The sequence below is a fragment of the Rousettus aegyptiacus genome, unplaced genomic scaffold, assembly GCF_014176215.1.
Source record: "Rousettus aegyptiacus isolate mRouAeg1 unplaced genomic scaffold, mRouAeg1.p scaffold_m13_p_4, whole genome shotgun sequence".
NCBI classification, from domain to species: domain Eukaryota; kingdom Metazoa; phylum Chordata; class Mammalia; order Chiroptera; family Pteropodidae; genus Rousettus; species Rousettus aegyptiacus.
The window spans coordinates 145,499,611-145,515,479 of record NW_023416307.1 but is presented as its reverse complement, the minus strand read 5'-3'; the positions used below and the strand labels follow the sequence as shown (position 1 = coordinate 145,515,479).

At 35.8% G+C, this 15,869-nt stretch overlaps 1 protein-coding gene across 36 annotated transcripts in view; it reads left to right on the top strand.

Moving 5' to 3' along the window:
• The first annotated feature begins 516 nt into the window (after window positions 1-516).
• Window positions 517-15,869, top strand: part of CLASP2 (cytoplasmic linker associated protein 2) — a 144,654-nt gene continuing 129,301 nt past the window's right edge. For 17 of the 36 annotated variants that reach the window (XM_016158773.2, XM_036219955.1, XM_036219976.1 and 14 more), the window contains exons 1-3: window positions 550-955; window positions 9,774-9,852; window positions 15,189-15,292. In XM_016158773.2, coding sequence (XP_016014259.1) covers window positions 761-955; window positions 9,774-9,852; window positions 15,189-15,292 — 378 coding nt within the window. In that variant the 5' untranslated portion in view covers window positions 550-760. Of the gene's footprint in view, window positions 956-9,773; window positions 9,853-15,188; window positions 15,293-15,869 lie in introns of all 36 variants that reach the window. The other 19 variants (XM_036219970.1, XM_016158778.2, XM_016158775.2 and 16 more) reach the window with 2 other exon arrangements.

The following is a 15,869-nucleotide window of genomic DNA, read 5'->3' as shown; positions in this document are numbered from 1 at the left end:
CGTGCTACATCCTCGTTAGGGTAGTGGTTACAACTCATGGACTGTACCCTTAGAATCTGTGCATTTCACTTGATGTAAATTAAACCTGTTAAAAATAAAAAAGGATCATTACATGGTGACTCAACGGCGATGGTGCTGGCTGGAAACCCGGGTCATGAAGTTTTTCCGAGGAAGTGTAGTCTACAAGGTTTAAAAACGAAAAACGGGAGTGGGGCTGGGAAAGGGGAGTCCCAGGGCCAGAAATTTTCCCGAGTATTGATTTTAAGGTGAAGAAAACTTGGGGAGCGGTCTATCTATTTCACAGAGCGAGGTCAAGCTGCTGCAATAGCGGAGAACTTTCGGCTCCCAGCGCTTGCCCACGCGGTTCTGCCCCGATGCTCCCTGGGGGGTGGGGGGGTGTCCCCAAAACCCTAGTTGTTCCAACATTAGCCGCTGCCACCGCCGCCGCCGCGCCGCCGCCGCCACCGCACGACTACAGCCTGACGGGCGGGCGCTCGCCAGCGTCGCGCTGACGTCACGCGCGTGCTGACGTCGCCGGCGGCCGCGGCCTCTGAAGCGGGCTTGGTGGCGGGGGGCGCCGAGTTTGACTAGTTTGGGGGCCGCTCGCCGCCTGGCGCTAATCCCGCCGCCTGCCGCGCCCCGCGAGCCGCGCCTCGGCTGGCCCCAGCGCGTCCCGCCCTCTCCCGCGGGCACCCGCACTGGCGGCTGGGCGGCACTCGGCGAAAGTTGGCCCCTCACGGGCGGGCGGGTGGCCGCGGCCATGGAGCCCCGCAGCATGGAGTACTTCGGCGCCCAGGTGCAGCAGAAGGACGTCGGCGGCCGCCTGCAGGTCGGCCAGGAGCTGCTGCTCTATCTCCGCGCCCCCGGCGCCATCCTGGACCTGGAAGAGGACCTGGGCAGCCTCCGCAAGACGATCGACGCGCTCACCGGCTGGGTGGGCTCGAGCAACTACCGGGTAAGCGGCGGCGGCGGCGCGGCGGGGCTGGACACGCCCTCGCCGCCCAGCCCTTTAATCCCGGACGTGCGGGGTCTGGCCGGGCTGGCCCCGGGGTGCGCTTGATTCTTCCGAACCACCCCGGAAAGGGAAACCCATGGACACGCGGGTCCGCATACGCACCGCCGTACCTTTCCTTTCCCACTACGACCAAGTTTTTCCACAATTGTGAACAGTGACAAATTAAGGATTCACTGACATGGTGCTGCGTTGTTGTCATTAAGACACAGTGTTTAGTCACTTATTTAAGAAATCAATGATAATTTACGTACATAAAGGGCTCGAAGACTTTACATTTGTACGTCCCTAGGTAAGCTACCTAGACCAACACATAGAACATTAGGAGACATTTTTTAAGTTAAAAAGAGATGTCAAGTTAATTCCTCTTAATAAGTGATTTTTATCCTTACTCTCCTGTTTTGTTTTTTATAATCTTTGCGTCTGGAAGGTTGTGCTTTTCATCTCTAAGGTATCTTTAGAGCTTAATTCGGTGCCAGATTAAGTTTACCGTTAAATCTGATGAAAAGATGCCTATGCTAGGGCATTCGATATTTCCTTTCCTTTTTATTGTCGACAAAAAGCAGTTGAATGCACTGTCATTTTATTTTGCCGCAGTTGAGGACCGACTCAGATTTGAAACTGTGTCAGAGCAAGTTAGCTGACGCAAAAAAAAAAAAAAAAGAAAGAAAAGGTTGAGGGACAAGAAGGAATGTGTGTTTCTGATGAGCCAGTAGTAGGCAGGTTGGGAAACCAGGTAAGTATTCTGTAACTAGCCTGTTTGAAGTTTTTAGCAGTTACTTTTCTTTCCAGTCTTCTGGTGGCAGTGTTGCTTTAAAATGCTGGCCCAAACCTATGGATGAAGTGAAGTGATTTTTCTTAGTAATGTATCTTATAACCCAGCGAATAGACTGTACTCTGAAAACTTTCTTTTCACAGAGAAGGCAAACTCTGAAATTATTATGAGGATTTAATAGTGAAAATTAGGTGAGTTTTGGAAAGGATCGACTTTTACAAGAGTAATAGTTTGAAAATTACTATCTTGATGCTTGGTCCATTAAATACTATCTCTTTATTATTATTTTTTTAAACCGGTAAAAGTTGATATTAATATGTCATTACCGTTCGGGGGATTATTATTTCTTTGGAAGAAACAAGCTAAATTTACTTACACTGTAAGAAGGGCATGTAAACACTCAAGATAGTCGATTTTATGTTGCAGCTCAGGCTGTTAGAGAAAATCAGGTCCTTGGTAATGCTTATTCTCCTTCCAAAGTGAAGGTTGATGTGTCACCTTCTGTGCTGGTTTGGTGAGTTGACTTTGGGCCATTTCACTCTTCAGATGTACCCATCAGTAAATGGTAGTTGAGTCATCTCTTGAAACACTCTTGGCTTCTTTGATATCACAGTACCCCAATTTTTCTTTTATGTCTCCATGCACTATATCACTCAAGTGCTGTGTTTTTCCTTTGACTGGTCCTTAACAGTTAGAGTCCATCGGGGATCTGACTCAGTTCTCATCTCTTTACTACACATTCTCCCCACATTCCTCATTAGCTACTGTAGCTTGAGACAATTTCAGCAATCAGAAGAAAACTAACACAGGCTCCTACAACCATATCTACACACTTTCTTGTAGCTGTGTCTGCATAGTCTACCTTCTTCTCTGATACAATGATTCGTCTATCTTTTCCGCTTACATCAGTCCCTCCGCATGCTTACTATATCCCATGCCCTCTTACCTACTCAGACATTCATCAGTTCTGCTGTCTCCTTCCTGAATCACTAGTTCTCTCCTTTCTACTTACTGAATGCTTCATAAAAACATTTCTGACATTGTTAGAGGACATTCTAATTGGTTTTTTGTGTGTATTTTATAACCCTAGTTTCCAAACTAGGTCATCATTTTTTACCCAAGATAAAATAAAACACTTGACAACTTAAAAAAGTATATCCAAATTTTTTGAATATACACACAGATTGTACTTAAATTTCAAATTACGCTGAACAAAATATAATTTTTCTTTAGATTTGATAGTACTTCAGAATTTGAGTGTCTTAACCATCATTACTTAAGTGAATCTGAGTGACTATACTATATACTGAGTATTGTTCTAAATATTGACAATCCAGCTCTGGACAAGACTAGCAAAACTCATTCATATATTCATTGAGGACCTACTGTGTGCAGGCATACACTCTTCTAGACACTTTGGATACAATAGGGAAAAATGACAGAAATCCTTTCTTTTGTAGATTTAGATTCTAGTGGGGGAGAATAATAAAGAAGTTAACTAAAATCAGTATATTAGATGGTGGTACTTATATTGGAGAAAAGCAGTAAAGAGGAATAGGGAGTGTTGGGCAGGATACAAATGTTTGAATTTTAAATAGTTGGTTAATGAAGACCACTGAGAGGGTGATTTAAAGGAGATTGAGATTCCTGCTGTCATAGAGATCCTGTTAGAGGAAGTTGGACAGTTATACAGATTAGGTAATTTCAGGTAACAAGTGCTTCTGAATCAACTGATATGAAAGAATGAGGGTAAGATGAAACTGTTTTGTGTAGTTAGGGAAGTGAGGTGAAATTTGAGTATAGACATGAAAGAAATATAGGAGTGAAGAACGATTCAGGCAGAGAAAACTGCAAATGCAGAGGCCCTAGTTCTGTTGAACATAAAGAAGGCCAGCATGGCTAGAGCTTACAAGTGAATAAGATGGGGAGGCAGGTGAAAAGAGCCTTATAGGATTTTACTCTAAATCAATGGAGAGTTTTGCATAGAGGGGTGGCTGCTTTGTGGAGAGTGGACTCTGTAAAGGAGCAACAGAAAAGAAGCAGGGAAATGATAGTGGCTAAAGTTAGTTTGGTCACAGTGGCAGTGCTGAGCTATGGAAGATTTGGGATGTGATTTGGAGGTAGAGCCAACAGGATCTCCCGTTGGATTAAGTGTGAGAGTAAGAGAGAGAAATTAGGGATAATTGCTTTGCTTGAGCACCAGTAGAGGGTGCTATTTACTGAAATGGGGACGACTGAGAGAGACAAGTTGGGTGAATGAAGTAAAGTAAAATGTTCGGTTTGACTGTGTTAGGCTTGAGAAGGTTGTTTGATATCCAGGTTGAGATTTAAATAAGCGGTTGAGGTCTTGAGCTCAGTGAAGTCAAATTGGATATTAAAAATATAGAAATAGGTATATATAAAATATATATGCTCTGGCATTTGATTTTTGCAAAGGACAATCCTGTGATTTCAGGAGTCCTCAAATTTTAAAATGACATTATGGCAGTCAAATATCCTCATAAAATGCAGCTAAATATGATAACCATCATTTAAAGAGTCCTTAATATCAGGCACTGTCTCAAAGTGCTTTGTTTGTATTATTTCGTTTTATTCTTTAAAATGGCTTTAGAAAGTCAGTACTATTATTTTCCTCATTTTTGTAGAAAAGATATAAATATTTTGCCTTCGGTCATAGACCTGGTAAATTGGTGGAGGAATACTTGACCTAGGGAGACTAGGATTTTCTTACTCCTTTCCTTTTATGTACTTTTGTAAATCTTTTCAGTATCCTATAATTTGTCAACTCTACTTTCACTTTTTTATATTGTCTATCTGCAACTGTAGCTGTAAGCTATAACTCTAAAAATGGATAAAACAATAAGAAGCATTTATATTATAACCTTCTAGTGCTGGGCTAAGTAATATGCTAGGATTTTAAGATTTTTTTAGAATCCAAAATCATAGCCCCCTTTCCCTTTTGAAGGATGATACCTTACACAGTCCGCATCACCATGATTGTATTTATTATAAACCATCAACTTCTGAAAACATACCACTTTTTAATTTGCTTTAAAAAGGAGTGTTTCAGATCTATCTATTTATATATAGATCATGCCTATTCCTTTTACCTGCCATGTCAGAGGAATGTCCAGGTCATTTAAAAGTTTTCACTATTAACATTGCCCTTTTGCATTGTCAGTTTGTATATATGCACAAGTTTGTCTAGGGCAGTTATTCTGAACTCTGTCAGAGTCACTGACCTCTTCTAATGCCCCCTTTTACAATCATGAAATAAATTTTGTAGAGAACCCCCACTACATATAATTTTTAAAAATTCCAATAATGTTCTAACTGTACTGTAAAGGAAATTTACACATAATTTAGTGAAATAAAATATATTTCAATATGAAAATGCGCCCGCTTGACTACCCAAGAACACCTGATAGTCAGATGGCTGTACCAATACATATTACTGCTGTAAATGCTACCCACTGCCAGTTCAGACCATGATAGATGTGTGGTTGCTGGTGATTAACACTTTGTAAGTGGCATTACTATTGATGATTGTGATATAGAACTCTAAATTCTGAACCTTATTTCTTTGCGTATACCAGCTTAAAGAGTTTGATCATTCAATGTGACATCCAATCTATTTAACTTTTAACTCTCATACTCCCCCTTGTTTGAGCTTAAATATCCTGGTCAATCAGTCACACCCTTACATTCATTCTTAATTCTCTTCTCCCTCCTCATTCTTGCTTTATGGTCCTCTTTTGATAAAAAGCTATCTTGGTTAATCCAACTCACCTACCCCATACCTGCACTAGTGCAACTCTAGGTGAATGGAGAAAAACACAAAAGCTCTAACTGGTTTCATTTTAAATTCCTGATCTTCAGGTGAGCCCTTGATGTTGCCTGGCAGTCATATTAGATTTTCTTAGTGTATTCGTTCTTTCACTCAGACAACTGTTTTACATTTGTTCCTCTCCCCTCAGAGCTACCATCATCAGTGTCAGCCAAAGGCCTTGCTTCCTACTAACTGAGAAAATTGAAGGAATTGGAATTTCTTAAGGTTCCCATTAATATATGTATCCACCTTCCAGCATTTATACCCATAGCAGGTTCTCCATGTTTGAATCAGTAAAGGAAAGTATACTTGTCCCTTGATTTACCTGCTGACTGCATTTCTATAAAATTTGTATAATAAAACCGTGGGAAAAAAAAAGTTATGTTTTAGGCTTTGATAACTTCTTCAAACAGGATTTTTCATTTACTTGAATGGCTGACAGCAGGGCTGCCAGGTATGGCCATGTACCTTTTGGCTGCACGACTCCAGGGAATAATATTTTGTATTACACTACACAGCCCACCCCCGCCTGCCAGTTGAGAATAATTGTTCTTGTGTGTTTAAGTCTAGAAGTGGAAATTTTACTTTGTACTTTCCATCTTGCTTCTTCACTCTACCTAAAATTAATCAGTATCTTTAATTTTAAGTCATTTGTTTCTCTCCTTTTTTGAGGGAAATAGTTTTATTATTTATATATTTATATAAAAATAGTCTGACATTTCTCTTCAGGTTTTTAAAATTTGTAAGTCATCAGGTTTTGCTCATTTGATCTGTGCATACATGTCCACTTGGCGATTATTCTATCCGATTCTTTCACTCATTTTCTTAGATGCTAAGTAAATTTGTGGGGGGAAAAAATTGTCCCATAAACCTACAGAATTTCCTGAGAGAAGGAGCATTATAGGAGTATGCTTGTTATTAACAATACATGCTCTTTTTTTCTGTCCCACATATAGTAGAAAAACATCCCTGATTAGGAATTAAGCTTATGTCCTTCCTCGATTTCAAGAACTCTTGTCAGGTTTTCTCACTTTTACATGGAAAGGTCTTAGGTGTGATTCTAAAATTGGGGGTAGTCATTACTATCTCATGCAATTACTTAGCTTCATTGTTGATTCACAGCATTTCTGATTTAAACTATTTGGAAGACTAAACATTATATTGAATTGAAACTGTAGCCAGTTGACATTAAATTTGTCAAATATGTTCAACCACTTGTGATTCAGAAGTGAAAAGGGATAGAGAGAAAAAGAGAATGGGAAAATGTTCTGAGACTACTTGGGCTTAATAATGTTACAAAAATTTTTAAGAATTTCAGTTATATGACTTGAAAACACCCTAAATTTTAAGCTTAAATTTTGCTTTTTAGAGTCTATTTTTTTACTTGTTAAAAGTACATTATTTTTGCTTTTATATTTTAAATGTTTTATTTTTTAAATTTTATATGATGTATATTTTACATATTTATAGTTTTACTTTTACATTTTACATATACCTGTTAGAAAAAATTTTTTCAGAGTCAGTCTTTTTTTTTTTTTTGGCAAAACTAATAATAGTGCTCTTCCTCATGAGGCACCTAACATCAGGAAGGCACATAGGTCTGATACGTGATGATAGCAGCCATTCATGTTCAATGGTTAGGTCTCTTAATTCATTAGGGTTTGCAAAACAATACTCTAATTCTGTCATTCCTTCATTTATTAGCTGGAATAGTTTTATGAAGAGAAACTTCCCCCATTTACTACTGTACTATTTGGTTGCTTAGTGGTATAATTATATGGAAAGGCCGGTGTAGTTCATATGATTCCTTTAATTTACTAATTGTTAATGAGTTGGTCTTTTAGCATCCTCTAATGTTGGACCAAATAATTTTTGTTTTTGTTATCATTATGAACTCTTATATTTAAACATATCTAATGCACTTTAAGACAATGCAGTTATTCTTATTGATATTCAGACTGTCCTACCTTGACATGACCCTAGTAATCTTTGATAGCATCTTTGCTATTTGATATCACAGAATATCGTATTTCCTGCTCCTGCCACTTCTCCAAGAAGCTCTGGTTTCTTTTAGTGGGAAATGGTCTGTGGAAATACAATGTGTATGCTAGTGAAAGGAACTCATTGTTATCATTTGATCATTGTTTCTAGATTTTTTTTTCAACGGATAGGGTTAGCTTTTATTTTAACTTAAAGAAAAACACATTGTAATTTCATATTGATATTCTAATTCAGATTCAAAACTATAGTTTTTACTACTTCTGTATATTTCTTAGCTATATGTCCTCTCAACAAGATTTCTGAAAACATTGAAGTTTCTTACTTGCAGTTTTGTTTTTGTTCTTAGGGTATATCCCACTAGGGAGATATAGTCAAATTACTGTAATATTTTAAAGTCACTCGGAATAGTCTTCTGTGTGTTGATCTGCTGATTGGGCATACGTTCGGTTCACTTATTTTCAATGAAAATAGTTATTGCTACAAAGAAGGTATATTCAAAATAGTTTCGTTTCTTTTCCTGTTCCTTACAGTCCATTCCCAACCATATACCTTCTGTATAACAAAAAAATTGATTAAAATTTTTTTCATTGTTGTTATTTTACATTTATAACTACAGCTATTTGTGGTACCCTTTTTTTGTATATACATTTCCCCAGCTTGCTTTTTTTTCACTTAAAATATTTTGGAGGCCATTGCATAACAGAATTAGGATAGTCCTTATTTTTATTTTTAAAGCATCATAGTATCCTGTAGTGCGGACATACCATAATTTATTGAATCTGTCCCATATTGGTGAATGTTTAAATAGTTTTCAATCTCTTGCCATGAATAATCTTTGCATGTTTTTTCATAGTTTTGCCAATATATCCTAGGGATAGACTCCTAAGTGATATCTTACTAAATGTGCATACTTTTCCTGCTGATTTGAGACACTGATTTTATGTGTAAGTGAGTCTATTTGTGGATTTTCAATTTTGTTTTTCTAACTACTCATTGATATAATTCACATACTATACAATTCACTCATTTGTAGTATATACTTCATTGATTTGGCCTTGGGAATGAGGCATTATCAGAGATCCAGTCTCAGCTGGAGACCTTGAATCATCTGAGCCCAGGATAGTTTTGGGTTCCTCCCTTGAGGTAGGGAGCTTGTTTGTTTTTTTGTTTGTTTGTTTTACTCAGTAGCCTTGAGTTTTTTGAGGGTGCGGTCCTTTGGGGAATTGGGTAGGGTAGGGGCAGGTGACAGCGTACTTCCCTCAGTAGCTTCAACTTTTATTTCTTATAGGACAAGAGTATGGGAAAAGTTTGTACCTTTCTTGCAGAGCCAGCTGCTCCATTCCTGTGAGACCTGTTCCACCAAGAGATACTTTCTCTAATCTCCTCCCCTGTCCTTAGTCTTAATTATGAGTGTTCAATGGAGGTTTGTGGAGAAAGAGCCTGCAAGTGGGTGTGAACTCTCCTTGTGTCTGTGGCTAGTAGGGTTTCTGTATTTTCATGTTAGCCTATACTCAGATATTAACAATAAATTAAGTATAGCTGAATTCTTCTTATCCACTTGGATGATGGCTTCATTTTGTCCTCCGTCACATGTAATTAACTCCTTATGTCCCATCTCTCTTTGGGGGCATCTGTCTTCCCTTAGATTTTAGGCTAGTTGATTATTCTGCAATCTCAGCTTTCCTATGAATTCAAGAATAGTTATGGTTTTGTAGATTACTTGACTTTCTTGTTTAAAATGGGGATGATGTTTTTTCCAGTTTCTCCATCCTAGATGGAAGCTAGAATTCCTCTATAATGAAAGGTACTCTTAATTTTTAACTGTTTTATGTAGTAAACATTTCAGCATTAAAGGAAAGTTGCAGATATAGTCAATGAATTCCTGTTTACCCTTCATCTGATTTATCAGTTATTAACATTTTGCCAGATATGCTTTATATCACTATCTTCCTATATATTTACACATTAATACTATAATTATCGAACCATTTGAGAAGAGGGTGCCCAAACCTCATGACCGTTTACCCATGAATACTTCTATCTCATCTTTTTTAAAACTTGGTAATATATGAAGATTTTTATATGTCAACAATTATATACTGATATTAAAGTATGCATAAGTAATTTATACTCATTAAAATTTTTCCTATCTATAGGTATCATTAATGGGATTGGAAATTCTAAGTGCCTTTGTGGACAGATTATCAGCACGATTTAAGTCCTATGTAGCAATGGGTAAGTTAATTTTATTTCAAAATCATTGTATATTTTGACATACTGATTTTTTTCTCATAGTTTTTTTTTTTAACATTAATTCTCTGTAAATGCAAATTATAATTTTGTGCAATCCAGAGGTCTGCTATTTAGCATTATGATTTACTGAGACATAAAAGATTTTAAGTGTATTCAAATAAATAATTATATTTCCTTTGAGACAAAGAAGCAAAGTAAGAAACTTACTAAATATAGTGCTAATAGATTTTTACTTTATATTTTCAAATATTTTACTATATCTTTTACTTCTTTTGTAACATTTAAAATTTTAAATAACACCACTACTCTTCAAACTATAAATTACAGCAAAATGAAAAAAAAAAATACAAGACCAGATTTTTTATTATTAGATTCAGTAAACATAACATTACTTTGGTCAGATTGTTTCAAAAACTTTATTTTATAAACACTCTTAATTTTTCTTGCCACAAATAGTTCGTGGACTGGTCCTCAGCTACCACCCATACTTTGAGTAGTACTTATTTACAGTGTGTTTGCAAAGAGGAGCATTACTAGTACAGTGCTCTTCTTTGTATAGTAGTTTAAGGTTACAAAGTTGGCTCTGACCTATTTTCTAAACCTGAGTGACCTTTATGTGCCTTTTGGAGTTCTTTGGTGAGTAGCTTTGGTTCTTATTATGTAGAAAGATTTAAGGTGTTAACCTCGGATATTAACTTCTTTTATGGATTAAATTTTCTTTTTTAATTATCTTTGGTCAGTTTTTTTCTTCACATTTGGTATGCCACCAAATTCTGCCAGTTTTTTATTTTGTTGTCTAGCTATCCTTTCAGCAGAAGCATCCTAGTAACTTTCCTTATTTTTGTTATTCCTTTTTAAATCAATACCTAGTTCCAATTCATTCTTTGTGGGGATATCTTCTAAAAAGATGATTTTTTACTGTCTCCTGCTTAAAATCCTATGATAGATGTTTAGTACTATGCTCTGTGAATGTGTTTTACTTATGTATATTTTCTTAAAACATTTGAATCAGTGTTTAAAATTAGACAATTTTACATAAAAATTTATATTTATGGCTTGTCTTGAAAAATTGGCCAGTATGGCAACCCTGACGTTCCACTCCCATGTGTAATTAATTTATTGGCTGGAGTTGTGTCCTAGCTTTCCTTTTCTCTGGATCATGAGTTTTTCCAGTTCATCAGTCCTTTCAGTCTCCTCTTGTCTCCTCATAACTGAGAATATCAGTTATAATACAGCAAGGTTGGAATGCTGCAGTTCTTGGACCTGGTTCATTTTTGGCATTTCCCGTACCTCCCTGACTGTAGGTGTTTATGTCTGTGATCCCTGCCCTATAGTAGCTCCCTCTTATTAGTTGTTACAGACAGTATTTAGACTTGAGAGAATAATTCTAGGTATTACGTATATCGCTTATTTTTTAGGCACAAGGAGGGCCAGATAGGGTTTAATGAACTAACTGCTCACATTGAGGCAGTGAGAGTTTTGGCACCAGAATCTTAGTTTGTTGCTTCTTAGGACTGTCCTGTTTCCAGAACATGCTTCTGTTTTGCTCTCCTTGGTGTTCCCGTTCTCTCAGCATGTGTGTCTCTTCTCCATCTCAGTAGCTTATTTATTTATGATCTTCAGCAGGTTCTCTCTCTCTCATTCTAGTTAATCAGAAACTTGCTCACTCTTGTTAGTTCTGGCTGACTTGTTTATGCCTCTGCTGTACTGTTCTTTCTTTTCGAAATCTTTTCCTCTTTTCCATGGTCCTTTCTTTTTAAAAAAAAAAAAAAAAAAAAGACTGACTTCAGGTTTCAACATCTAGGAATTTTTCAGATTAACCTCACTTTACACTGAATTTTTCTTTGCTCTGTGATTCTTATACTCATAAATACATAATAAATTAAAAGTTGCTTTTGTTGGTTAATGTTTTTCATATGTGTTTCTCACATTCTCACATATCTATATATTCTTATACGTAAAGGTTTTTTTTTTTTGGATTTTTTAAAAAAATCTTTTAATCCCCTACTCTCTGGTCATCCCTGTACATTTACTGTTAGTCAATATTGTTTTCACTTTGAACTCTAAGACTCATCATTATCCTTAGTGAAACTAGAACTTCTAATTATTTGAGAGTCTATGTGGAAATAGGAAAATTTCATCACATTGCTACTCTTTATTGAATGCCTATTTTTTATGCAATTACTGGGTTTATCTAATTTACATAAATGAAAGATCTTCCTCACATTATTTCTGATTTGTATGATACTCGTATGATACCTCTGCAAGATAGGCAGTATATTTGTGTATTCTTAAACAGGTTCTAACACTAAGAGCCCCACGGTTAGCTTTCTACTTTTACCCTGTCTTAAACCTTAACCAAATCACTATTAAGAGCCTTTCTATAAAAGAAAGTAATCAAACTAAATTATGTGCTAAAGTTTTTGATAATATAATCCGAGATATATATAACTTGATGTGAGTGATAATTGTTTTCTTTTGGTGCACTCAGGTTAACTATCATTACAGATATTTTTTATCTTTTTACATTAAAATGAAGAGATGTTTTAGGAAAATTGAGATTCACGTTCAGTTTTAGACAAAGTTCCAAAAAGAGTATGGTCTATGTTAATGTAATTCTTTAATATGAAATATTTAAATTTTCTTTTGTGACCACATGTACTATGGAAAAATAAAATATTCAAACAAAAAAATTACATCTTATATTTTAACACTGATCACCAACTCTGGTTTTATAAATGAATTCATTAAAGGATCTCATCTTTTGCAAATATTAAACAGACAGTCTTAATCTATAATGGTATTGTAGAAAGAATATTAGTTAGGATACCTGGTCATCAGTTTCGCATCTTATAAAATGGTTTGTATCTTGTACAATGATAAGAGAACAAAATATACTAACAGCAATGCTTTAAACGTCTTCCATGGTTCACTGCCCACTTTCCAATCTGTGATAGATTTATTCTTTTGTTTAACAAGTTCTTCTTGAGAGTCTGCAGAGTGAAAAGCTCTATTTGGGATTCCCAATAATTACTGTTGAATGTTCATTGTGTTGAATGATATTTGGTGGTCATTGTATCATATACAGTTCTGTAAGGAAGACTGCTGACACTTCTGAATGCTCGTTATGGGCTTGCCAAAGGTGCCTTTTGCTAGTTTTACTTAATCCTTTCAGTAGCCATGTGAGGTATAGGCCTGTCTCCCTTCCTATTTCACAGACAAGGAAACTTTGAAGTTCAGGAAAGTTGACTATCTTGCATAATTAATAACCGATAGAGCTAGGAATAAATCTTAACTCTGTTTGACTCCAAGAGAGTATGTGTTAAAAAGGGATTCTGATGGAAAACCTTTATAAGTTTTTGTTTTTAATTTAATAGCTGTAATTCTAAGTTTATGTATCATGAGGTTTTTTTGTTTTTACAGTTCTTTTTATAACATTTTATTTTTTAATATTGAAGTGAGGTGAACCTCTCTTTGAGCCAACATTTTATTTTCTTTTTTGGAGTTAAATTCCACCACTAAAGAATGAAGTATCTATTTTTTTTCCCCCACTACTGTTATGTGATTGTTAAAACATATATACGCACAGACAAAACACCTTCAATTACAAGTAAATGGAAATACTTCGACTAAGACATAACATTGGGTAGATTATTTAAATCCTGGTTTCACTACTTACTGTTGACCTTGGGCAATGTATTTAATCCCTCTGGGCCCTCTGTACCAAATGGGTTGCTCATTTCATAGAATTGTTACAAGGATTAAATGAGATAGAATTATCTCATGTATGTATCTTAGATATGTGCTTAATACATACCTAACATAAAAGTGTCTATCATTGTCTTCTGCCCTCTCAGAAGCTATCAGAACCAAGTCTTACAGATGTTGATAAATTTCTCTAGTGTTAACAACACATCTAAGCAAGATGAGAATTTATATTGTTCCAGTCGACAAGTATTTTTGTTGCCTCATGATTTTTATGGCAAAGACTTTTGATTTTTTTACATAGTCATTTCCTTGATTAAGTACAGATTCTGGGATGATATCATTCCATTTGGTCTAGTTGGCTTCTCACTCATTTTCTTCCAAAAGAATGTAATTTCTTTTTTCTTTAAATGTTGTTGATCATTATTACACCAGTCTGGTTAATTCATTGTAGACATTGCTACATTGTAGAAAATATTTGCATCAAGTTACATATACACATTTAATTATATGCATCTATAAATAAACTAGAGAAAACCTCTTTTCAGATTTTTTCCTCCTTCCCTTGTTTAAACTAGGCCTCAGCCTCCATTGCCTCAGGAAAAGGAAGATTGTAGCTGTAATGTCAAAAGGGAAACAGAAGAAGTTAATTTCTTTGCTTTTGAATATGCAGGATGATAGCCGAGAAGGGGATAGTAGGTGACACATTATAGAGAGCCTACTCAGTTTCTTTCACTCTTCGAGTTGTTTAAATGTATTTTTTAATTTTCAGTAATCTTCTGAAGTGAGTACTGCTGCGAACATTTATGGGTTGAGGAAATAAAGACAATAAGAGATTAAACACCACACTAAGTTAAGAGACAGTGGTAATTTAAGGGATTACAGAAAGATAATTTTGACCATAATATATTTTTGCCCAATGAGCTGACTTTAAAACCTGTGCCCTCTGAATTCTAGTCCCCCATCTAATTCTATGTGGTGTTTTGTTGATTTGTAGTTACAGAAACCTCTCTCATGAAAACTCTCTAGGATTGGACTCGAACTTTTCTGCTTTTTTCGTGCCAAAATCTTGGACCTAGTAGAGAAAGACCTCAATCCTAGTGGCCTACGCTTTTGTTTTTGTTAGTTAATATGTCATACGTAGAGAAAGAATACCTATCAAACATGTACAACGTGAAGAATAATTATAAAACCAGCACCCACCTATTCCCTGGTTAAGAAACTAGAACTCTGACAAATCCTTAGATGTGCCCTCTCTGCACTTTCTGATGACACCTCCCTCCCGGCACCAGAGGTATCCACTCTCTTCCCTTTTGGGATAATCATTCCCTTACTGATCTGTAGAACTTGACTACCTATACATATCTCTAAATAGAATAATGATTAGTTTTCCTTATTTTTTTTTTTTTTAACATTATTATTGTAAGCGGCTGTCATGCAGTATGTATTTTTTGGGACTTGCTTCTCATTTATTTCTGATTAGCGCCATGAATAAAGAACTTAACAATTTGCTTACTTCCTAACTTTTCATTTATGGAAACAATTGCTGTAATTTTGTAAAATATAGGTTTTATTGGAGATAAAAGTATTCTTTTCCCTCTCCGTTTTTCTAGTTATTGTAGCTCTAATAGACAGAATGGGAGATGCCAAAGACAAGGTTCGTGATGAAGCTCAGACTCTGATATTGAAGTTAATGGATCAAGTAGCACCACCTATGGTAGGTCTATATTTTAAAATTCTCATTTTTGCTAATTATTGATGAAATATCAGTGAGGATAGATGGTAATCTTAGCAAGTCAGTCCCTAGGGGATGTGAAAGCCATAATTTTAAACAATGAATTGTTGCTAGTGCTTTAAAAAAGTTGGAATTTAAGATAAAATGTCTATATTTAACTTTCGTGTTTTTGCTTTTTCCCATTGTCTGCTTTTTAATGCTTTTTCAAAAAACTAATCTGATTTTAGTGATTTTACAATACATTGATAATATTTTTTAGCATTTTGTGGTTTTTCTTACCTGCATATTATAAAATGTTAAGCGAGAAAGCTTATTTTGAGAATTATTGAATGTTATATTAATTTCTGTAACTCTTACAGAGACAGAAAGAAAACTTTTTTTATTATAACAGGTGGTTCCTAATTATATAAGGCATATATTCTATGACAGTGACTGTGTTTTATGAATACAGTAGAGAAATTTGCCCTTATGGAGGTGTTTTGAAAGGCGAGCAGAAATAAGTTGACACGTAAACAGAGTAGCTCATGTTAAGTGGGAAAAAATCAGAATTTACAATATA